Source organism: Suricata suricatta, chromosome 1 (assembly GCF_006229205.1).
Source record: "Suricata suricatta isolate VVHF042 chromosome 1, meerkat_22Aug2017_6uvM2_HiC, whole genome shotgun sequence".
Classification (NCBI taxonomy): Eukaryota; Metazoa; Chordata; class Mammalia; order Carnivora; family Herpestidae; genus Suricata; species Suricata suricatta.
In genome coordinates, this window is record NC_043700.1 from 44,875,205 (window position 1) to 44,900,754 (window position 25,550).

At 43.1% G+C, this 25,550-nt stretch overlaps 1 protein-coding gene across 1 annotated transcript in view; it reads right to left on the reverse strand.

Moving 5' to 3' along the window:
* The window catches only part of LOC115300832 (transcription factor COE2-like), an 82,306-nt gene that overhangs the window by 25,086 nt on the left and 31,670 nt on the right, over positions 1-25,550 (reverse strand). Inside the window, exons 3-5 of the mRNA XM_029950392.1 lie at positions 15,003-15,120; positions 13,377-13,507; positions 12,367-12,493 (exon numbers count right to left, since the gene is read on the reverse strand). Coding sequence (XP_029806252.1) covers positions 12,367-12,493; positions 13,377-13,507; positions 15,003-15,120 — 376 coding nt within the window. The remainder of the gene's footprint in view (positions 1-12,366; positions 12,494-13,376; positions 13,508-15,002; positions 15,121-25,550) is intronic.

A 25,550-nucleotide genomic window follows, 5' to 3' on the forward strand; every position in this document is an offset into this window, starting at 1 on the left:
ATGTAAGCAAAGAAGAAATATTGCATCACGAATACCTCTCTTTGTGGCTCAGGTCAAAGACAGTTACTCTGTTGACAGGACAGGAGGGTGGAGAGCAACCGAGCGTGGGGAAGAGTTCAGATGTACAGAGACCAGCCCTTGCCTTTATCCTACCCCTAGGACTTTTCCATTCTGCTTTTCCCTCCATGCCCATCTCTTCAAAGGGCCTTGAGCCTCTATATTGATTCCTGTGGTGTCTGCCTTCTTTGTGCCTTGATTTTAGTTCCTCTCTCTCTCTCCTCACCTTCCAATTTCCTTGTCCAATCAACTGCTTGCTACCCACTGCTCATGTGTCCAACATGCAAAGCCTATGGTCATTTTTTTTAAAGGCCTATGTTCAACTAGCATTTGAATGCTCCCAAAAATTTAAATTTTTTTCACAGCTTTGGATAGTCAATGGAGGTAAAATTGGTCTGGCCTGGGATCTGCTTTACTTCCCACCCATGACCGACCATACACCACCTTCAAGGCCAGGTGGACTTTGGCTTTTCTCTCTCTGCAGACAGAAGCCTGGGCTAAATGGCCTCTAAGATCCATTGTAAGCCCTTGCATAGGATTCTAAGGCCATTATTTATTTGGTGCAGTGAAATTCTACTTTGAGAAGTGGAGATGGGTGGGGCTGAACCCATAGGCTGTTGAATTACATTGTTGTTAACCTTTGCTACATTGAAATCTTTCCCCATATCCATTTGTTTCAATGTAGCAAAAGCTCAGTGTCACCAATTAAAGAAAAGGACAAAGATAATATAGGAACACATTATTAAGAGGTGGGTCCCGCCTTTGTGGATACAGGGACAAGAACACGAGGTGAGAACCAGCAGTGCATAAGTGAAAGATTAGACTGAAGCCTTTGATATTTAATTTTAAATGAAATATTAATTTAATATTTAATTATGCTTTGGTTTCAAGAAAAACTGCAGCAGGAAGACAGATTGTTTGAAGAAGGGAGTAATATACATGGTTAAGGAGACAACTGTAAAAATTAAAGATAAATTTCAAGGGTAAATCTAAATGCCACAACGGAGCAGTTATGAATATGCTCATGCTCTCCGTAATGTGTATTTAGAATATTATAGCTGAGAGCACCAGGCCATTAAGGGGCTGGGATGTCTCCAGTGAAACAACAGCCCCCTATTCTGGGGCTTCCAATGGAGACATCATTCTTCAGACTCAGCTGAACGATGGATCCGAATTTCACAAGAGGTGGGGGCGGAGGCGACCTCAGTAAAACTGTAGGCTACCAGGAGGGCTATTGATTCAACCTGTTTCCAGGGTGAACAGGGAACAATTGTACTCAGGCCAGTTTTTGATGCCTGAATTGGGTATTTTTAACTAAAAATCAGATTCATTTCTTAAATGGGATTTCGTTTATCAGGGTAAGGCTCTAAAAAAAAAGAGCGAAATGTGAATCGCATGAGCTATTAACATTCACAATCCCACGTGCGCATCTGTGAGGTGCAGCTTTATAAAAAGAGGGCCCCGCTCCCCACCCCTCGGGGGTGAAGTGGAGGTTTGTAGAAAACTCCAGGCCTTCCAGTTCTCTTCCAATTGCTGCCCATTTTCTTGTTAACACTTTCTCTTGTTAACACATGGAATCAAATGCAATTGTTTGTGCTTAAAGCAAAAGGTAAGAAGTCCTCTGGGGGAAGGAGGTGAGTTGACATGAAGTCTGTGGCATCTCAGCGTCTCAGGGTCCCCATCCGTTCTCATTCACCAACATCCAAGTTCAACCACACACCTTGGCAAGCAACTGCTCTGTGCACGCCTGGGCCACCTGGGCCGAGTAGGTGTCTCCCACTCCTTTCGTCCCCCTTTGAAAACCCACACCCCCTTCACTCCACCTGTGGAGCCCACGTTCTCAAGCTGCCTTGGCCTCTGGCACCTACAGAATCCTGATTTGTAATCTAGTCCCAGCTATTAAAGCTATGGTGTGGAGGGCCTTTCAAGAAGAATGCACCTTTCTCAGAAGGGAAGACATTCAAAGTCACCCACCCTTGATCCAACGGCAAAGAGGGCAAAGCCACCTAGAACTCATTCCAGAAACATGTGCCCCTCTGTCAAATGCAGACAGGAGCGAGTTGAACTTCTATTTTTATACTTCTGAACACATGCATCTGCATATCTATATCACTTCATTTTCCTAATGAGATCTATACCTTCCTATCTGTTCACTTAGAAAACGGATGCGCAGAAGGGTTAAGTGATTTGCAGGAATGCTGGGACTCAGACCCAGGCCTCTGACCTCAGCCCGTCTTCCACTCCAGCACTAAGTTCTCTCTTAACAAGAAAGTGGAGTTGGTACTGCTTTCTCAATGCCAGTTATTCATGGAGAGGATAGTTCCCATGACTTCTAGGGAATTCGAAGCACTTCATAGATTCCCAGCCCATCATATGAGGCTGTAATAGAAATATCCCACTTTGCAATCTGAAACAGCAGGGCATAGGCAAGGCACCATTTGCTTTAAATGTTTATTTTTGTGAACGAGCGAGCGAGCGAGAGAGAGGATGAGCAGGAGCAGGGGAGGGGCAGAGGGAGAGGAAGACAAAACTCAAAGCAGGCTCCAGGCTCTGAGCTGTCAGCACAGAGCCTGATGCAGGGCTTGAACTCACAAACTGTGAGATCGCAACCTGAGCTGAAGTCAGACGCTTAACCACTTAACCGACTGAGCTACCCAGGCGCTCCAGGCAAGGCATCTTCTGAGCCCCTCCATGCTCACTGGCCAGGCCTACCTGCTGTGCATTACCTCAGAGCAACAGCCAGAAAGGCAAGGCCATTGGCATTTGCCAGGTAAAACTACTGGATGATGCCAAACAGATGGTCTTGGTGTAATTTCTTCTAAGTAGCTATACAGTATTGGTGAGTAGCATAGGTCAGGGGTTAAGAACACAGCTTTGGAATAAGGCATCTAGAACTGCACCTAACTTGGTGACCTTTGGCAGCAAGACTCTCATCTATAAGGTCGAGATACAAATAGAACCAACACCATGGGGAATGGCAGTGATGATATGTGCTTTTGAGATAGGAGCCTGGCCCTACCTCTTCAAACAATGCCAGATATGACTACTGAATTGGTATCATTATTTCTGTTTCTCACTAGTGCTATCTGATGATAGAACTTACAGGAGACTTCTTAACCAACAACCAAATGTGTAGGCCAAAGAACCATAGGAATACGACTGAAAAGCTGTGCTCATCAGCCTCATATCCTCAGTGACCTGCCTCCGAATGCCCGCACCATGACTTCTCATGGGTTTCCCTGGGTCGTGCTGATTTTATTCTTATAAACTATGGCCATTCCACCCCCAAATGCATCCTCCAGACCTTCCTTTCCACAAGGCAGCCAGGAAGCACCCTGTACAACCAATAACCACGAGCCCGCTGGGTGCCTCTACCAGGATGGTTCTTCTGCCCTGCAGGTTCTCCGTGGAAAGGTCTGCAAGGAAAGCAGAGGACCCTCTTCCAAGCCCAGGCTGCCATACCGTCTCTAGGTCCCCAGGTAGACAAAGGCAGTGGGACCTTTCCTTAGGAGCTATATTATCATGTGGATGTCTCAACTCCACAGCAGTGAGCCACACTTTAGCACACCGTGGCTGGAGGAAAACAGATCTGCAAAGTCACATGTGTGAAGAAAATGTGTTGTTTTTCAGAGCCCTGACGCTGTTTATGCTGTACTTGGCAGCAACAACCATGGGGAGCTGATTACTGCATTTTGGCTAATTATACCAAGTAAGTTACATCTAATAGGCCTGGGTTTATTATGAGGGTGTATCCTTGGATACAGGAGCCATCAAAGTTTGGACCTTGGAGCCTCCTTTCCCACCTCCTGCTTCTTGAGTCTCCTAGAAAGTTCCACCAGAGAGTAAATATTATTGCGTTCACGGTGCAATGACTCCATCTCGAAGGAGCTGCCCTGTGCGCAGGATACATTACCAGCAAGAAAGTCTCCACAACGGCCTGATGAGCCAGACTCAGGCTTCTCAAACTTGTTTCTTTGTTTAAAGTACAGATTCTCAGACCCTCCTGAAAGAGTAGGATTCGGTATGTCTGGAATGGAGCCAAGCATGATTCTCATGCTCAGCCAAATTAGGGAAACACCTATGGGTAATGGTATAATTAGTGCCCGAGGTTTACGGATGAAGAAAAGGAGGCTCAGGAAGGTTAGCTGACTTGTCAGGAGGACAAACAAGTCATTGAGGCCACAGCGAGCATCTGAAGCCGTCTTCTGAGTCCATTGCACCCTCCCCTTGGGTGCCACTCTATCACCGGGGCTCAGTCTGTCCCCAGTAAAGCTCTCTAGATTTCTCAAGGTGTTCTTTTCCTCTGGAATCAAGGTGAGATTTTGCACCTGACCCCTGGAGCTGAGTGTTCTGTCTGGACCTTGAGTGGTTTCTGACACACTGTGTCAGAACGTGGGGCTCAGGAGGCCAGGCTGGCTGGAATTCCATGGCTCTCTGCCCGTCGGCTCCGAGGGAGAAGGCCAGGATTCTCCAGGCTCACTGAAGGCAGGCCGTGAGGCGGAGCAGCCCCACCACCGGTCGCTGGGGGAAGCCACTGCCTCTCCAGATCTTGGACTAAGATTCCCCATGGGCTGGAAAGTACTTTCTGTGTTGGTGACTGCGCACTGCATGGGCAAGACCCTTTCTGGTGGTGCCTGGGCCCCTCCATGAACAACATGAAGCACTTGCCTCTACCAACCCTAGTCCCATCTGGCTCAGTAACCTCAGGTGGAAGTTTTCAGAGAGAGTGACCAGCCTCCTGAGCCACGCTGAATAGTGTTCGTATTTTTATTTTCTTTTCTAGTTGTGAAAATATACTATTGCCTCATCACCCTCCTCACCCTCAACTGCTTCCCACAGTCCTTCTTTCTCAAAGGCAGTCTTCTGGAAGAAGCTTCACTGCCTCCCTGGCTGGAAATACTCTTTTTGTACCTAAAGAATCAAGTTGACCAGTGTGTGCTATTTCCGTATTTAAATATGTGGAACATTAATTTTTTACACCACATTTTCTTTAATTCTTAATTAAGAGTTACTTAAGTTTTTCAGAAAATAGTAAATATAAGTAAGCAAAACTTAAAATAATAACAATAATACCAATACCTAGAAACCACCATTGTTAAGACCTTCATATGTAGGGTTTTTTTTAATCTTACTTGGGTTTTTTTATACAACTCTTCCTTTTTCATATATATATATACACATATACATATATGTATATATACATATATATACATAGTCATTAAATCAAAAGGACAGAGAACACATTGATTACATGTGATATATTACCTTATGTATAAAAAGATTCATTCATTTGTTTAGCAAAAACTTATTTTAGGCCTACCATTTGTCAACAACTATTTTATGCATTGTGGATAATTATATATATAATATCATATAATACATATAAATGAGATCAGACATACAGTTTTTAAGCTTTTATTTAATCTACATCACAGACATTTTTCATGCAACTAAATATCCATTCACAGCATTACTTTTAAGGTCTAAAATGTGTTTCAGTGTAAAGAGAGTTCATTATTTATTCAATGAGTCCCCTAATGGACACTAGGATGTTTTCAGTTTTTCACTACCACAAACAGTGCTCCAACGAACAGCCTTCAGGCAAACTGAGTTATTTCCTAGGTATACATTACAAAAAGTCGAATTGTTGGGTCAAAGGGTATATACATTTTTAAAGCGAGTGCCATCAAGGCACTCTTCTAGAGAAATCTATTCTCTTGCCGTAGAGTGTTAGAAGTCCCCATTCCTTCTGATTTGGCCAACTTGGGTGTTTCCATTTGTTTAAAAATAATTCTTTGCCAACTTGACAGGGAAAACAAATGTCATCCCATAGGTGCCTTAATTTGAATGTATTAGATATTAATGTGATTGGGATGCTCAATTGTAGTCCTTCCTGAATTAACTCCTGATATTCCTTGCTAGCTTCTAATTTACATACCTTTTCTTTTCTCCTTAATTTGTAAGATATGTAACGTTCATTTCCTATCCACAAGGCGCAACATAGTGGTTGACAAGTAATAGGCATAAAATAAGCTTTTCCTGAACAAATGAACGAATCTTTTTATATATAGGATAATATATCACATATAATGAATATATTCCCAGTTTGTCCTTTTCCTTTTGATTTAATGACCATCACCTTGACTGCAAAATTTTCTTTTTATGTAATCATAGATTTATGCTTGATGGTTTCCTTGGGGCCAAGGTTAACAAGGTTTAAGATGATAATAATAATATTTTGAAATGCATACATTTTTTATTCTTTGTTTATTCACTTTAGAGAGAGAGAGAGAGAGAGTGAGAGAGAATCCCAAGCAGGCTCCACACACAGCATGAAGCCCAGTGTGGGGCTCAGGCTCACAACCATGAAACGATGACCTGAACTGATATCGAAAGTCAGCTGCTTACCTGACTGAGCCACCCAGGTGCCCTGGAGCGTGTACATTTTTAATTCAAAATATCGAATTCAAATATTTCAGCTTATAATATAAAATTAGTTTTGTAACTTTTTCTTAATGCTTAACTAGTTTGTCCAATACCATTTGTTCAACATTCCATCTTTTCCACATATATTGAGATGACTCCTCACCTACACACACGCTTATGTATTTATAGTGCTCATGTGTACAAAACCTGTTTATTTAAAAATTTTCTCTTCTGTGGCATAACATTTCTATGTATTCCTACAAAGCTCCATATTCTTTTAATTACTGAAACTTACAATAGGTTTTAAGTCTGGTAGGGTACAGCCTTCTCATTTTCCAAAAGGAGGGGTTCTATTTTAGCACCTTCATTTTTCCAGGGGAACTCTTATAAAGTTTCCCCAAACATTTTGTTAGTACTTTGACTGGCACTGTGTTAAACGTATTCATTAATTGACATCTTTACAATATTAAATCTTCTCGCCTCTCCACCAGCTGGAAGTATTTTGGCCTTCCTCTGAACTCCCTTAGCACTTTATACCTTTTTAAAAATCACTTTCTAAACCATACCCACCCAATTTTTCAAACTTGAAACCTGAGAGCTGTCTCCTCCCCTCCCCTCCCCAACCTTCACCCCATCCACTCAATCATCAAGTGATGCCTTTGCTACCTCCTAGATTCCGCCCCCCCCCCACCTGTCCCCACTACTGGTGCTCTGGTCCAAGCTGCCATCATTTCTGGCCAGCGCCACCACAATGGCCTCCAACTGACTACTTGAATCCACCCTGGCTTCCAAGCCATCCTGTACAACTCAGCCAGAATCACCTTTAAAAAGGCAAATCTGATCACGGCACTCCCCACCTTTAAACTATTCCAATAGCTCCCCATGGCACTCCGGGTAGAGCCAAATGATCAGGCCCTGAGCCTCCCTTTCCAGCTTGAGGCCAACCTTTCTTTAACTCATTCTTTCCTCCCTGTTCATAGTGGCCATTATATATATATCCCATTTTCTTTCTTGCCCCAGAGCCTTTGCACATTCTGTTTCCTGTGTTTGGACTGTTCTTAGCTTTCCCCATTATCTCAGTTTAAGAGGGTTCAATTCCCCAAGCATATATCCCTAGCATCTTATACAACTCCTTTTTAGGACCCATCACATTTGTAATTATTTGTTCACGTTTCCATGGTAATAACCCTGAAAGTAAAAGTTTCCATGGTAATAACTCTGATAGTAAGCATAAGAATTTTATTAATAATAAATACTTTTTAACAATAAGATACAGTCGCTCTCTATCCCAAGCGCTTACAGGCAGAGGCGTTCTAGATCTGGTTTCTACCAGCACGGGAGAGCAGGTTGTTAAATTTTCAGAAATTTTGTGAGCCAGCTGATGTCATACTGGTAGCTTGAAATCGGCCATAGTCACAGTGTTTGCACCATGGAAACCAGCCCTACTGCTCCCTCTCCACGGCCTTCCCTGGAGACCCGATTGTTAAACCTTCACCAGCACACCACTGTTTCCAGGCACTATGTTTTTAGTCTCATCACAGCTCAGTAAGGCAGGCAGCCCATTCTAGAGATGGGAAGGCCAAGTCATTACACAAGATTTAAGAACTATTTGGAGGCATCCAAGCAGCCTGACCCCAGAGCATCCTAGCTCACCTTCACATGACTCCACCATAATGAAGGAAGGATCTTGCTGGTCCGACTCATCTAACTCATCTACAGTGTCCCCAGCACCCAGCACAGTGCTGAGCAGAGTGAGCATGCTCGATCACTATTTGCCTCATGTGGGGCAGCTGGGTGGCTCAGTTGGCACAGGTCATGAACTCGTGGTTTGTGCGTTCGAGCCCTGCATTAGGCTCTGTGCTGACAGCTCAGAGCTTGGAGCCTGCTTCGGATTCTGTGCCTCCCTTGCTCTCTGCACCCCTCCCCCCCAACTTGTGCTCTGTCTCTCTCTCCCCAAAAAAATTAAGCATTAAAAATTTTAAAAAATGTTTTTGCTTTGTGAATAAGTCAATAAAATTTCAGCACATCAGGAAAGCAGAGCTATTTGTTAACAATAATTGCTAAATAAAAGATTCCAAGCAGGATGGCCAAAGACCTGAGTCCTTATTCTGACTCTACCTTGAATTCAATGGGCAACTATGAACGAGTCACTTCTGCCTGGGTCTCAGTTCTCCCATCAACTAAAGAGGGAGTTTGATCAAGTGATCTTCAATGTCTCATCATCTCTACTGTTCCTTTAGTTTACAAGCAACATAATACCTATTATTTTTATGGTTATGTGAGCTTCTCTTTACCAGACACTTCATTTCCACAATCTGTGGATCATGGGCTCTTCTATTCTGTGTGGCAAGTTCCTACTGTGCTTTAGAAATGTCACTCCATTGTCACCTCCTGGAAAGACGTCACTGATTCCCCAAAGTCAACCATTCCCTGCTCAGTACTTCATGCATTTATACCTCTTATGGGACTTAATCCAATTACCATCACTGCCACCTGTCCATCTTCCCTTCTAGAATGGCAAGCTGCTAGAGGCATACTGAAATTACTGATTTTGTGCCTGGAGCATAATTTAGAGCTGATGTTTGTTCAAGAACTATGTGAAGTCCGGATACCTGGGTTCTGCCCTCAGAGATTCAGAGACACTTGGTCTTGGGCCCAGGTGTCAGTGATTTAAAGTGCAGCGAAGGATGAAGACCTCTGCTTCAGAGAAAGTTTTCACATGTACACACAGACATGCGTGCACATGCACACAACCCTGGGTTCCACACGTCCACAGCCTCACCAAGAATTGATATCTTTCATTACTTCCCAAGAGAGCTGAGGATCATTGGCTGCCCTGAGGTCACTATTAAGCCCACCTGTCCCCTCAGAGGCCAGATGGCCATCCATAAAAGTGGGTATACTAGAGAAAAGAGGGATGCCAGAGTCCTAGATGTGGAAAGCGTCCCAGAGTGAGATTCGTTCCTCACAAAACTCTGGAGACAGCCCACACTCCTGCTGTCCTCCTACCCCACAAACCACTGCTTCCTAGTTACCATCCCAGGCCCCTCCTATCACTCTGAGCCCTACATGTTGGTGGTCCTGAAGCGTCATCTTGAGACTTCTTCCAACCTGTAGCCACGCTCCCATCTGTGGCCATCTCATCCAGCCCTGTGGCTTTCAATCCTGTCTGGAGGCTGACTGCTCCCTTACTCAACATCCTCAGTATCTTCCCACGCAAACCCCTTGCCGTAGGTGCCATTCCAACTTTGTCTCCCACTGTTCTCCTCCACACCAATGCCACTCTGGCCACTGGCATGCATGCTCTTCCCTGAGGATGCGGCGCTTATTCCCACCTCTCAGGCTGTAATCTGTTCTCCACTTGGGATACTCGCCCCCACTTCACTGACAGCCAGACGCTGTTCTAGAGAACACTGGTGAACCAAACAGAAACACAGCCTTGAAGAGTTCCAGGCACTGAGGGAAGGCAGTGTGAATGGAGAGAGAGAAAGTGAGAAAGATAGAGAGGCAGGGGGACAGATTTGCACACCTGTGATACAGGTCTTCACTCAATGTCCCTTCCTCACAGAGCTCCTCCCTGACCACCTCACCCAAAGCCCCCCCTCGTTCTCTATCCCTTACTTATTATTGTTGAAATTATATTATCTATGTTCTGTCTCCCCTTCTAGAAGAAAGTTTTATTAAGATGAGGGATTTTATCTTGCCCATTTCTATATCCCAATGCCTAGAGATGTGCCAGGCCACGGTAGTAGGCATGTAATAAACACTCATTTAAATGAGTAAGTAAACTGTGTCTCTTTGGGAGCTAGAGCAGCAAATAATTTATTGTGACTGCAATAGAATCTTCCATAGACACACACACACACACACACACACACACACACACACACACACACACACAAGATGCACCTATCTCAAGAGAGATAATTCAAAGCTAAAATTTTAAGTAAATATACCTAAAAATTACCCTCCATCTACTCCTTGTTGGTATCTAACCAGACACTTTACACATAAACAAAAGGACACTACAAAATATTATTAGAATTTCATAATGTGCCTGATATATTTTCTAGGTTCATATATTTCTTTTTCTATACCTTGTCTTTTCTCCTTCAAAGTGCAATGTCCTGGTTGATCTTCCTGCCTTCCATCATTTCCCGGACTAACTCAGTCTTTATATCAAGAGCATTTGTTTGTCTTACGATAACCCCTTTGAGTTACCCTCCCTTGCATGGGAACACTCAATGGTGTCTTACAAATCAAACCCAAACTCCCATACTAGGTGGGTTTTTTTTCATTTTTTAAATTGTGGTGAAACGCACATAACAAAATATACCATCTTAAACCATTTTTGTGTGTACAATTCAGTCGTGTTAAGTATATTCGCTCCATTGTACAACCGATCTCCAGAATTCTTTTCATCTCATAGAACTGAAACTCTATACCCATTAAACATCAACTCCCATTCTCCCTCCCCCAACACCTGACAACCACCATTTGATGTCTGATATCTGAATTTGACCACTCCAAGTACCCTACAGGGCTCTCAAAGTGTTTTATGTCTTTCTTCCCTCCCTTGCATGGCTCGAATGGGCTAAGTCCTGGTCTAAGTTCTACCTGAGTGCATTGCCACAGCCGTAAAACGGCCCTCTCTCCTCCAGACATCTGCTCACATCACCCACTGCGCCTTAGCATGTGAGATTCCTATAGCTGGAACATTCTTCCTGCTTCTCTTTGCCTATTCAAATCCTCCCCACCCTTAAAAATAGTCCTTGGGAGCACCTGGGTAGCTCAGTCAGTTAAGTGTCCAACTTCAGCTCAGGTCATGATCTTACGGTTCGTAGGCTCGAGCCCCGTGTCAGGCTCTGTGTGACAGCTCAGGGCGTGGAGCCTGCTTCAGATTCTGTAGGTGTCTCTCTCTGTCCCTTCCCCGGTTGCACTTTCTGTCTCTCTCTCAAAAATAAATAAATAAACATTTAAAAAATTGTCTTCAATTTCCATCTCCTCCTTCAAACCCCTTCCTCCTACTCTAGTCCACACTGAACTCTATCTTCCTGGAACTCATATTCCCTTCATTGGAAATACTAAACATTTTGAATATTCAAATTCCTCAGCTGTTCTGTGGAATATACCATCCCTCCTCCAAAAGTTCCTACATTTCTAAATAGGCAGCATATCTTATAAGCCACTGTATCTTTCACATAGAAAAAGTAGACACAAAGTAGATATTCAACAGATATCAAAATAATAATTTCCCCTTTCATAAAGTTTTAAAATAATTTGAATCACTCTGCAGCATCATGGAGCAATTTTTGTGATGCTTTTCCAAGAAAATTCAGTTATAGCCAGCAACTTGGTCTATTTTTTTGTTGTTGCTTAGATAAAATTTCATTCTAGGGGCGCCTGAATGGCTCAGTCAGTTAAGCGTCCAACTTCAGCTCAGGTCATGATCTTGCAGTTTGTGGGTTCGAGCCCTGCATTGGGCTCTGTGCTGACAGCTCAGAGCCTGGAGCCTGCTTCAGATTCCATGTCTCCCTCTCTCTCTGCCCCTCCCCTACTCATGCTCTGTTTCTCTCTGTCTCAATAATAAATAAACATTAAAAAAAATTCCATTCTAGGTGGTTCTGGCTGAATTAAATCTATTAGGATGTGCTCAAGAAATGAGCTTCCATGATCACCTCTTAAGCCATTGAGAAATTGCTTGCATAAAATAAACTTTCGAATCAAGTCTGCATTCCCCCAGTCAATGTTATCACCCAGTCCACTCTTCCCACACCAGTAGAAAGACCTAGAAAAGGTAAAATCATTATACAATGGAGAGACTGGGAACTAGAGCAAAGGTGACCTAGGAGCCCATCTCCCTTGCATCATTTCCTCACCCACCTGTGTAAATGAACCTCCCTGGAGCTCCTTTGCAGAACTGTTTGGATTTATACGATAGTGTCACCTCCACTACTCCGGGGATGTGCCGAGGAGGAGTCTGCACGCGGATGGCATGAGGAGTTATTAGCTGAGGAGTGAGCAGGCAGGGAAATAAGATACCTGTTATACAAGTCATCACCAAGGGTATGGGGGACAGAAGCAACAACCCCCCAGGGCAAACCGGCTGTACTCACAGCACTCCAAACACGCCAAACACCCCATCCCTGTGGCTCACCTGTTTCTCTCACCCATTCTGTTATGTCCTCGCAAGATAACCTGTCTAGATCCTTGCCTTCCCACCAGCACTGCTCAAGTCCCTCCCTCCCCCACGCCCTGAGCCCATCCCTATATTCACCTTGCTTCCTACACTGCCACTCTCTCACATCGTGATTTGCCAATTTCCATATCCAAACTAGCACTGTACTTGTCTTTCTGAAATGTCTTGTTGGTTTTCTCATTATGACAGTAGAACATACCCACTTTAGAAAATTAGAAAAATATAAAGTAAAATACTAGCATTACGTAACCCAGAGACAGCCACTGTTAATCTCTGGTGTGTCCCCGGTACTTTCCTATGAATGCACGTTGTGTAATTATATTTTATATCCATAGACATTGTTATCCTGAACTTTTTTTGCTTGGCATTATAGCGTAAGTACGATCCCCTCTCCTGTGTCATTAGAACTTCTTCAAACCTAATTTTTAATAATGGAATTTAATCATTCTATTATTCAATATTTAGGCTATTCCTAATTTTTCACAATTATAAACAATGTGCAATAAATATTTAAAGGGGTCCATGCCTACAATAAACTGTGGTCTGCATGTCTTTTAGTTCTTGGTGACTCGCTCACAGTAGGTACTCAGTAACATGCAATCATGTTATCGCTGATGCTCCAGGAATTACATTTCCCCAAATCAAAACATTCTTTGGGCCAAAGGAAACAGAGAAGCAAGTCGCCTTTGCCTACCTCACTCCATACAAGCATGGTCCCAAATACCACTTGGAGGCCATCAAAGAAGTTGTCTCCAATGATGATGACCATGGCTCCTCCTGTGGTCCAGCCTTCACTTGGGCTAATGGCTTTGATGCAGGGGGTGGCTAAGAATATAGAAAAGGAAAAGTCAGGGCTGTCCTTTGATGGTTGAAACTTAGAGTTTGGGGGATTGACTGCTCTCAATAGTTGGTGGTTATTTCAAGTTGAGCTTTGCTGACTTGCCATCATTCTCTAATTGGTTGCTGGTTTTCACCAGGTCATTAAAGCCTAATGAGTTGACCACTATATATGAAAACGTGGAACACTCAGCTAATTGTGCAAAGGGTGTTTTTAAAACCCTGTTGTTTTCCCCCATATTTTTATAAGTTGATCACACCAAAAATGTGTAAATCCCTTTTCTCTCCCCACCTCCTCTACCCCAAGATGTTAAGATTTACAAGGCCTGCTAATGTGCTAGCGAAAGAAGGAGAAAGTAAAATCTATCATAGTTGAGGGTTTTTTTTTTTTTCCGGCTCTATCAAGAGATGATTTCTAATCAGTTTCCTAACTTTGTAGGATGGATTTCCCCCCTTTCTACCATATGTTCAAGGCCTCTGGACTTTACATCCCAACAGGAACCCAATATGGTTTTCAGGCCATAACTAAAGTCAATCCATCACTCCATTTCCAAAGTTGACAGGGTCAAAGGTGGAGGAGAACTTTGGCAGGACTCCAAAAACATGAGCCCCCTTTGAACAGCCAGTCAATCACATCCAATCAGTCAAAAGAAACTGGATGGGTTCCTAGTTCTGAACCCTGGGATTTTCTTCTCCCCTTTCAATGCCCACTGTGGGAGAATTAACACCACTCCAAATTCTTTACTGATTCAATCATTTTCTTTCAGTTCATTAATTCCTATTTAAATTGATACAAGACACATTTTAGGGGCCAAGCTGAGGTGGGGGCTGGTGGGCAGTATACAGCAAAACATCACACTAAAATAGTAGCCTAGGTCAGCCATTCACCCTCTATTACAAAACTGCTCTGCCCCGGTGAATTGGGGAGCGTGAAAGATGGAATTTACTTAGGTATTTGTCAGTTATCTTCCTTGATATGCTTTAATTTTTTGGACAACTTGAAGTTGAACAGTTACCAGTATTTCTGACGACTTTAATGCATATGGAAAACTACCCAGAGCAGATCATGATTTCTTCTTGTCCAAGCAAACAAAAATCAATTAGTGTCAATTTCATTCCACACATTGTTTTGTTTTGCCCACAGTCTGTTTAAGGGCACATATGACACTTATTCATACACGTCTGGCACTGTAATGTTCCTGTTTAACCAAGATGTCATAGGCTTATGTTTGCCTGAAATGCCCATCTAGCAAAAAGAAAAACACAGAGCTGGATGGAGGAGACGGTGAGGCATGGGGGTGTGAGTGCGGGCCAGGGGCAGCAACAGAACAGGCAGGCGTCAGTGTTTACAACTTCACTTAGAGCCCACATGATCTTGTGTACTTTCTCCACTCAGGCTTAGACATAAATGTAACATTTGAGCCGGGAAATTGCAGAAATTGATTCGCGTGCTGTGCTCAGCCCAGACAGCTGGCAGCCCTACCTTCTGACGGGTCCAGCCTTCTTGCTCGCCGTCCATGCTTGGAGTTGTTATGAACAAACATGTTGTCAGAAACAGCCAGCACGTGTCCATCCACATTCACCGTTGTTGACAACACAACCTGCATATTTCAAGTACAAGTAGGGTGGGGGTGGCGTTAGTTGTACATAAGTAGTAAAAGCCACAACACACTGTTTCGCCAAACTTCCCCGTGGCTAATGAGAGACGGGGCAGAATCTTGGGCCAGGGCCATGCCCTCAGCATCTCAGCAGGCCATCCCCCCATAACTGGGTCAGAGTTCCTGGAAAAAGAGGCCACCCTTCACCCACGTGTTAGTACGTATTTGTATTCAAACCATGCCCAAGTGATGAAGTGGGGAAACTGGCCATCTGCCTGCTGGTTCTTAAAATCTTCATTCTCAGGGGCATCTGGGTAGCCCAGTTGGTTGAGCATCTGACTCTTGATTTCAGTTTGGGTTTTGATCTCATGGTTCATGGGTTTGAATGCCCCTTGAACGCTCTGTCGTACAGAGCCTGCTTAAGATTCTTGGTCTCCTGATCTTTCTCTCTCTCTGTCTCTCTCTCTCTATCTCTCTCTCTGCCCCTCCCCGCTTGTTCTTTCTCTCTCAAAGTAAATAATAAACTTTTTTTAAAAAAAGATAAGTAAAAACCTCATTCTCTACCACAAGACTTGGACCACCGTTCTCAGCTGACCCTAGAGCTGTAGTCACACCAAGGAACCAATTGTGCGCGCTCAGAAGCGAAGATCTCAACACCAGCGGGAGGCCATTTCTCCCAACTTGGAGATGGGTTCTCCCACCTCTAGTGTGTGCTAACGCAGTGCTGGGCACCAAGACACCTCCTGAGGAGTTGTCTGTGGGGGCCCCGCCCACAAGAGACCACGGCAGAGATGCTATGATTTTTGGTGAGGAGGTGAAGAAGCTGGAATTCAGTGTTGAGAATGTAGGACATTCAGGAAATCAACGCAGAGGAAAGGGAAGGAGTGGGTGTGGAGAAGTGGAAGGGCATGGATTTGGACCGAGATAGAACCACACCCGCTGTTCCTCGCCCTGGGGACAAATTACTTCACCTTTTCTCACTTCCATTTTCCTCAACTTCAGAACATAAACAATAATGCCTATCTCAGGGGCTGAATAAACAGAGGAAGGAGAAAATGAGATATTACATATAAAGTAACATATTATATATATATTACATATAAAGCACAGGGCCTGGCGCATGTCAAATTGGGATGGGATCTCACCCTAACTGCCTCACCTCTGCCTTGTTTGACCTGTCAATAGGACAGGTGACCTTACTCACTGAGCCCCTTCCATAGTGTAAGCTCTGGGGGAGCCTCTAGAAAGGCAGGCACACAGGCCGGGTACCAACGTTACGCCCTTACCCTTAAAGAGCTCACTCCCAGGCTAGACAGATACGGCTAACAGATAAAACCAGTAGCATACAAAATAAAATCAAATGAGTTCTATGTGTGTGCTATAGATCAGGGGTGCGGAAGGCGTTCGAGACAGAGATCAGTCAAGGCCAGAACAGTTGGGAAAGCATAGCAGACCCACCACCTACTTGACCCAGGAAGATGAGCCATGCTAGACATGAGCCTATTTATCAGTTATGCATAAATTTTTTTGAGAAAGTAACTTGTTATATACATATTCATGCATATGTATAGATCTCTTGAGGAAAGACGTTGAATAGATACATAATGAGGCGCCGTATTTAAAAATGACTCTTCTGTCTACTCCCAAATTGAATTTGCTGATATTCTACTGGTAATTTTTCTGCCCACCCCTTCCTTCCTCATTAAATGAAGGGCGGGGGGAAACCTTGACCCTGCCTTCTCTCTAATATGAAATAAGATTCATTAGACGGCACTTAAACTTTTCTACTATGAATAATTTCAAGCACACAAAATAAATAGAATAGTATAATGAAACCTTCTTTTTTTCAAGTTTAAGTTTACATACATTGAAGTGCACAAATCTTATGTCTTACCTGCACAACTTTGACAAATAGATAGATGCAGGTAATTCACACCATATCAGGGTACAGAACACTTCCATCTCCCCAGAAAGTTATCTTGTGTTCCCTCTCAGTCAGTCCTATCCACTACTGAAACCCCACCCAGAGAACCCTTCTGAATTTTTTTTACCTTAAATGGAGTTTTAGATGGTATCTTGTAATTTTTGTAATATATATGAGTCCACAAAATATTTCAGCTAGCCTGGTGTCATGGGCATGACAGTAGCCTACAGGAATTTTCCAGGGACATAAGTGGGCTTCAATCATTCATCCCAAAAGTTTTCACTGAGCTCCTGCTACATGTTGGGTATTATGTCAGGTCCTGGAGATTCAAAGACGACAGAATGGGGTTCTAGTCGGCTATGTGTTTTTCCACACTTCAGCTCCTCACTTGTGAATGCACCACATGTATGGTGTCCCTGCCTCTCTGTGACATCAAAATGGACCTAAAGGAACCTTAGTTGTCCTTCAGAAAATTATCGTCAATAGCACACGATTCAGGGAGGCAGCCTTGTCTAGCTCGGGGTCTGTTTTCAATTGTGTCCGTATTAACATGTTTGGGGTCTAGGGAAAGTCCTTCCAGAACCTTCCTATCGTATGGTGGCCACTGTAAGATGTAGACGTCCGTCACTCTCTTGCAAGTGCACGGAGACACAAGTTCTTATCAGGGCAAGCACAAGATGGCATCATAGTCAAAGGAAGAGAGAAGCTACGTCTCCTGGCATGGGGTGAACATGAACATGAAGGTTGAAAGCATTCACCTCTGTGTATGCTCACCCTCTGAAAACCATAGGAAATGTGGAGAAAAAAGGAGGAGCGGACCACTTTTATAAATTGTGTGTGTGAATGGATTTTCAAGACATGGCTGCCCTCTGTGGGAAAACCTGAAAATGAGAGGGTGCTTCTGGCTTTAATTGCTAACGAGCTGTCCTAGGCACACTGAGGGGACCCCTAGCCTGTCTGAGGATTATGTGGATAGAAAGAGCATCCTCCCTGAGACCACGTTAATTCATTCCACAAGCTTCTTGTCATACTGTATTTTAATGCACCGCGTGCATTCCTGCCACAAAATATGGAGCTTTCTCGAGCCAGCTGATTTCATCATTGTCCATTTGGGTGGAGTGAGATTCAGTTCCAAAGTGAACATTTCCCGAATGACATACCCTGATGGTTCAGATGCACTTCATTATTTTCTATTAACAATGGAAATAAATTTTAATCTCTTGCTGGCTAGCACTGGCCTCTCATGACAGCAAGGGAATTAACCTGAATTATTTCAGTGTCTGCAAAATTTATTACAAGATTTTAAATTATGTCCAAATGTATGTGCGTGTGTGTGTATATATAGATACAAGGCAAGTTCCCATTTTTAATACTCCAACTATCTTAGACCATGAGGTATCCAGAAGAGCCTGTCAATTAAATGAACTTGGCGACATGTAGAGGATTTTATGCTCAAACTCCACCACGTGAAACCAGACATGTTTGCTTGTTGTTCTCATATGTGTAAACACACAACAATATTGACTTTTACATGCATTTGCTCTACTCCTGGAAGCAAATGAACTGCATTATGGAGGTGAAGATACACTTAGTACATTCAAAGCTTCGAATTTAACTTCCTTCCCTGTGTTCTGATGAACGATGACAACACCGATATTATTCTATTCAGACAAGTTCGTTTCTGAATGCTTGGGGACTAAAGGAAGTGGAATGTGCATTCCAGCACCGCCCCACTCCCAGGCCTTCCCCTTCCACAAGCCAACTTCTTTCCCCTAGTGAGTATTTCCTGGGTCACGAAGGCTGACCTTTTCCATCTGGAATCAATCAGTCAACCCCTGACAACTTCCTGAAACACCTCACTCCATTTCCTGTTCTCTCCCCCTTCTCTCTTTTCCCCTGGTTAGCTTCACTCTTCAAAACTGCAGGCCACAGCAGCTTAATGTTAGAGGGTCAGACACAGTTAGACTCCAAAACACTACACAAGGACACCTTTGACCTTCAAAAATCTTTACATCTTAGCTAAACAAATCAAGGTCAACATTTCATACCATTACCTTGTTAACTATTTGTATGCATCTTTGCCAACAATCTTCTGATCATATAACCATCAATATGACTTGTTCTCTCAAGCTCCTAAACTGATCTCTTTTGGAAGTAGCAAATTTCGTATTGACAAAGGGTGCCTTTCGGAGGTAGCTGGAACTAAAACTCATGAGTATTAGAGCAAACATGTGGAGAATCCGGCCAACAAAAGAGCTTCTATGTCTCATCAGAGTCTCCTATCACCTAACCCTGAGACCTTGTCTTTTCTGGAGCTGTCAGGCTCTCTTGGCGCTCCCACTCTGCTGGCACAGCCCGAAAGAATGCCAATTAGGAATACAGATGTCCATAATTTGTGTGGGATGGACCCCCGGTTTTTGCTGCTGACACTGTGACAGCTTTCATTTGTTTCTCATAGTCGGTGTATCTGTATTTTAGCTCAAAGCTCCGAAAGGAAAGCCTGCAGATCTGAAACCCAAGCTACTATAAATTATAGCTCTCCTTGACTGAAACATTTCAGTTCAACACAAAAGCAAATAATGTTCATGCAAATATTATTTACGACATGGTACTCGTAAGACAAGTTTCCAAGAAAGAGAAGCAGGGATCCGTTGAAATTGCTTGCATTAAAAAAAAATTTTTTACGTTTATTTATTTTTGAGAGAAAGAGAGAGACAGAGACAGAACACAAGCAGGGGAGGGGCAGAGAGAGGTGATACAGAATCCGAAACAGGCTCCAGGCTGTGAGCCATCAGCACAGAGCCCAGGGTGGGGCTCAAACCCACTGACCGCAAGATCATGACTTGAGTCAAAGTCGGACATGTAACTGACTGAGCACCCAGGTGCCCCAAAATTGCTTGCATTTTTTAAGTGAAAGTAGCTTTTCACTTCTTGAAATTCCTTATTTTGCATTGTGTAATCTCTAATTTTAGGTGAAGACAGATCAATATGCACAGACCAACTGGAGAGTGGCAGTGTGCATTCTGTTCTGAATCACCCAATTAAATGGCAGTTTTAGCTACATGAATAAAAAGTCTGTATCTCCCCTTGAAAAGTGCAAGAAAGTTGTAAGTGCAAAATATACAACTGCGTTAGCAATCTGCTATAAGTACTCAAGAAAACTGATTGGCTTCATCAAATTATATTTTTCTTCTCATTAGCTAAAAGTACTCCCACGTCCCTCATTCTAATAATTTATACAAAGCAGGAGCTGAGTTGTAAAGAGCTCTTTCCTGCCTATACACGGCCACAGTGGGAGTAACCCTTTAGGTGGGCCCATCCGTTAATCAGTACAACCAATTTTCCACTGGAGGAACGATTCCTTTGCTATCAGAATGATAGCATGTAGCCTGGGAGCCTTTACCAACCTGACTTATTCCCACCCTTTGGGTTATTTTTTATGTCTCCCTCTGAAATGTCTTTGGCTTTTTGGAACATCACACTTTTAGTCTTCTTTTTAACATCTCTCCTTCTCAAAGCTATCACTGTACGACTTGGTTGAGTTGCTTATGTCAGAGGAATGACCAGCTTGTATTCTACCCCCAGCCAGCCTTTCTCAGCTCACAACCAGGTGTTCCTACAAAGATCCTAAGGAGGGTAAAGGAAAAAGAGAAGTCAAAATGAAAAATATGTGGAATGACTACATGATCTGCTCTTTGAAAAAGATGAGAATCCTAGTGTCTGTAGTCACTGGAGAATAATTACGTTGGTTAGATACCTCCCCATATGGATCAGAGTTTCTGATTTGAAAACACACCAAATTCTACCATTAGTCAGACACTTTTCCCGTCAATTTCAATGAGGGTCATGCACCTTCTAGCTCAACATGGGGCCTTTGGTAGTTTAATCTCAGTAAAGTTTCAATACGTAGCATTTATAGCACACTCAAGGTGGAAGGCTCTCTGATACCTACTCACAAACACGCGTCCACCAAGCTACATAAAATGGTCTCGAAAATTCCTGTTATTTTGCCAAGTATGGAAAAAAAATTCTTTATGACATTTTACATCTGGAAATGGAATTAAATTCATGATGTGCTTTTCCCTTATAACTGTTCAGTTGCTATATATGTTATTTCAGCTTTCCCAAAGAGTAACTAGTATGTGGGATTTTATTTTCCACCTGTGGTAGGAGGAAAGAGACATAGAGACCATTAAAGGGACAGAGAAAATCAAGACAGACTTCTGGTTGTGGTAGGCAACTAAGTCTGGAGTCCATAGCATGCGGAAAAAAAATACTCCACTGGTGTTTTTATACACTGGCCAATTCTTGCGTTCGACAAGGGGGCTCTGATGAAACAGCTCCGTCTAAGCCTCCATTAATTCAACCCAGGCTAACAGCAAACAATTGGCTACTGCAAATTGTTTCTCCCCACCACTTTATTCTTGGCACACATCGTATTTTCAAACCAGATTTAAAGCCCAGATTCTTCTTTATTACTGGACTCCAGGGTCTCCAAAATTACCTTTAAACACCTACCCCACAAGTATGGATTTTGTCATCTTTTTTTTTAAAGGAATTCCCAGAATTCTTAGCAATCGCTGTTGTTTCATATTCCCCAAGGCTAAATTTTCTGTTCAGTTAAGGATCAAGTGCCAAACAAGAGAACACAAAGTTGATTGCTGTTGAGAAGATGTGGGGCATTGTGGGACCACTTGCACTAAAGGAGGGGGGACCATGGCATTAGTGACATAACTCCTGAGAAGACACTTTCTTAAGTAAGAAGACAGTCCTATGTTTCAAGCAGTCAGCGGTAGTTTTTGACACTCTCAGTGACATTCCCAGTGACACTCCACAGCTACATGCCATGGAGACTTACAAAAAACATTGTCATGACTTCAAGGAGCTTACCAGGTAGTTGATGAACCATAATAAACACTACACATAATCAGAAAAGATTACTATATAAAAATGCATAACTGAGGACTATATTGGGTGGTCACTGTATACTCTAGGAGTCTAAAGGTGAGAAAAATTAACCTGAAAGCAGTAACCAACATTTTCATCAAGGAAATAAAATTTGAGATAGGCCTTGAAGAGCTGAAAAAGTTTGGCTATGCGATGTGAGGTTACTGAAATCATTATTCTGGCACTTACAAAATATATAAAGGGTATAAGTGCAGTAGTACGTCAAAGACAGTTTCTGCTGGCATAATTTGTAAATTTGGCTTAGGATGGCCATCTTTTAGAGCTTGTTTTTTTTTTAAGTTAAATATGTACAAAAATCAAGTGGCAATTTTTTAAAACCCGCCTTTTGTATTATCAGGGAGCCTGCCTTACAACTAAATTTCCCCCATCTCAGAGGTCATAGACCCTTGCTACATCCACCCTACCTCATTTTATTCCATCGAACCCATTGCTTTTCCCCTCTGAAACATACACCAAGTGGGATGGCTATGGTCAAGGGCAGTATTTCATTAGCAAATATTTTGAGAGCCACATGGGAGCCTTAACATATTTGATGCAGTCCTTGATTCAGCTCAGCCATCCTCTTCCACCAAACTCTGCTCACCAGGGACCTCATGAATCACCTGTCATTCATCATAAACCAGGAGCATGTAGTCCCCATAAGCAGCTAAAAATCTATGCAGTCTTATTGCAAAACTGAAAAAGCCTTACTTTCCAGGAAGTTCTGCATCTGACTGCTCTGGAATGCATTCAGAAGTAGGTTTTGGTGCCCAAATTTGAGTCTCCTAAAATATTTGAGCATTTAAGCTTTGTTTCCACTTAATTGAAATCTGACATGTTACATGGGGAATGACTTGCTATCACTTCTCTCCCTTTTCTCCCACAAAGAATTCAAAACACATTCCCTAGGTGGGTTAGTCAAATGTTTTATCTGTCCAATTCCTGTACCCATTTGAGATGCCAAAGGTCATGTGTTGGAGGTGGCAGGAGGGTATCCTGCCAAACAGAAAAGCTTGAAGTGACCCCCAGTAGGCCTTCCCCGAGCTTAAAGTACTAGACTGAGGGAAATATCCCTCAGACCCTCAGACGGCTTTTTCTGAATCCAAAGAGATAATTATTCTTTCTTGGATCCTCTGGTTTGTTTTACCACCAGATAATGGACTCACCTGTTGATTAGAGAGGCCATAAGTCAAGTGATTTTCATTATGAGCTTTAAACCGGCTGCTCAGTAGCACAGAACTTTCCAGATCACAGAACAGCTGGAGGAGCTCTCGAATTGAAAGATTTGAACTGAAGAAACCTGCAGGCAGCTGGAGCTGTATTAAATTTTTACCATTTGGAGTTCATTTAAACTCTCGTTTCCCTCTTCAGTGGGTGTGAGAGAAACATTCAACATTTTTTTTATGTAAGGAAAATAGATGGCGGTGCCATTAAAAAGTTTTATATAAGAACTGGGGGTTTGAGAAATCATAAGCATTTGTTGGATAGATCTTGGCCCTGTTCCAAGACTTGAGCAGCCCTGCCCTTTGCTCTCGTGTGGTTTGGTCACACAGACCAGTGGCTGACGCCCAGCTGTGGGGACCGGTGTCTCTGCCATCCACACTAACTTCCCTGTTCTTCGTGTGCCGTAACCACTGCAGCAAACTCTACACCTCTCATGTCATTTAGCGACCACAGTGGTGCCACTCAGGGCTCACCTGGCCTCGCTTCCTTTCTTCATTCGGATGGAGGAGACTTTTGTGTCTTCCATTCCCTTCTCCCCACACCTCTTCCTCCCAGACTGGCAGACCTGCTAGATGTGCCCACACAAGGCACAGCCCTTCCTCTCACCCCCTCCACGTGTCCCTCAAAATCCCCTTCTGGCAGGCCCATCCTGTGTGAAGAGCCCTATAAACAAGCAGGCATCAACTCAGCACTGATGTCCTTCTCAATCTGGCTCCAAGAGGACGTTCCTTTCATTAGAAATGTATGCCTGTGCCCCTCCATATATCTTGACCATTTATCTCTTGAGGCAACAGATGGCGAGACCTGTCTGTATATATTTCTCAGTCCTCCCCCTAGAATAAGTGTATGAAAAATTATTATTTTGGTGGCCCTAATCCAAAAATGGAATAATTTAGGGGTGACTCTGAAACGTACAAGAGTCGCTCAGAAAAGTTCAGCAAATAACACTAAGAGTCTTTATGCTAACTACTTGAAAGCTATAAATTTAAATGAAGGAGTTTGTTTCAAATTATTCTAAGGCGAGAGATATCTCAAGGTACATGCTACTAATGTCAGAATGACGAACGGACAAATTGGTGCTAACTATATGATGGAAAATACCACAGCCTTCTAGAGTGATCATCCTGTTTAAAACTGACTCCTTTAAAAAAATGGTTTTTAAAAAATTTATTGAGAGAGAACGAGAGAAAGAACATGATGATCAGGAGAGGGGCAGAGAGAGAATGAGAGAGAGAATCCCAAGCAGGCTCCATGCCTGACACAGGACTCGATCTCACAAACTGTGAGATCATGACCCAAGAAGAAATCCAGAGTTGGACACTTAACTGACTGAGCCACTCAGATGCCCCAAAACAGAGAGGCAAGGGGAAATCATGGCACCCAGACCTTTCAGCTTCCCAATATCAAATAAGTAAATAATCTCCTGACATCAGTGTCCTCTTATAACTGATGCTATAAAATACTTTGAAAACTGTGCAGAAGGGCACCCCCACTTAGTACTATTATAACGGCGGGTATCACTTAGTTCTACCTCAGCTGTCCTGGACCACAAACTGAGTTCCAACAGTCAACACAAAGACAACTGGCCTCGTGCTGGGCCCTGTGCCTCCTGGCAGGTCACTTGAAGACAATGGGGAACCAGAGCTAAGCTATGTAAATCACTCATTTATCATATTTTCTCTATCTCCCCACTGGGAGGTAAGTCCCTCAAGGGCAGGGAATTGTATCTGTTTTGCTTGTTGCTGTACTCTAGCACCTAGGATAGTTCCTGGCACAGAGAATTTCCTCCACAATACTGGCAGAGTGAATGAATGAATGAGTGCATCTATGTTTCCGCTGTGACTTGGAGCACACCCAATCAGCCTCTCTATGAGAATGAGTTGGCAACAACTGCCCTGGTTGTTATCAACTTTTGTGTTTTCAAATCTGAATGAGGGAAATGGCAACATGTTTGACTTCTCCTTATCTTGGCTTGATTTTCTTCTGGATTTTCCAACTGCCTGCTCTCCACCCACAATGCAGCGAAATAAAGAACGGGGTCCATTATGTCTAGCGGGCCTGTCAGCTTAAATAGACATAAATTTCTTTTCATTTCCTTCACTGAGCTGTTAATCTGGCTGTTTCACCTAATTGTTCTATTTCAAGAAGGGCAGAAATGATTTTCTGCATATATGGTCCACAGATTGAGATACATTGGGGACCACAGAAATCTTTCTTTTTTTCCCTTTCTCTCTTCCCTTTTTTCCTTCTCCCTCTTAACAGTGCATCTAATAACAATGTATTGAGCTCTGCAGAGTGGCTGGTATTGTGCTAGGCATAGGGGAGAAACACAAAAATT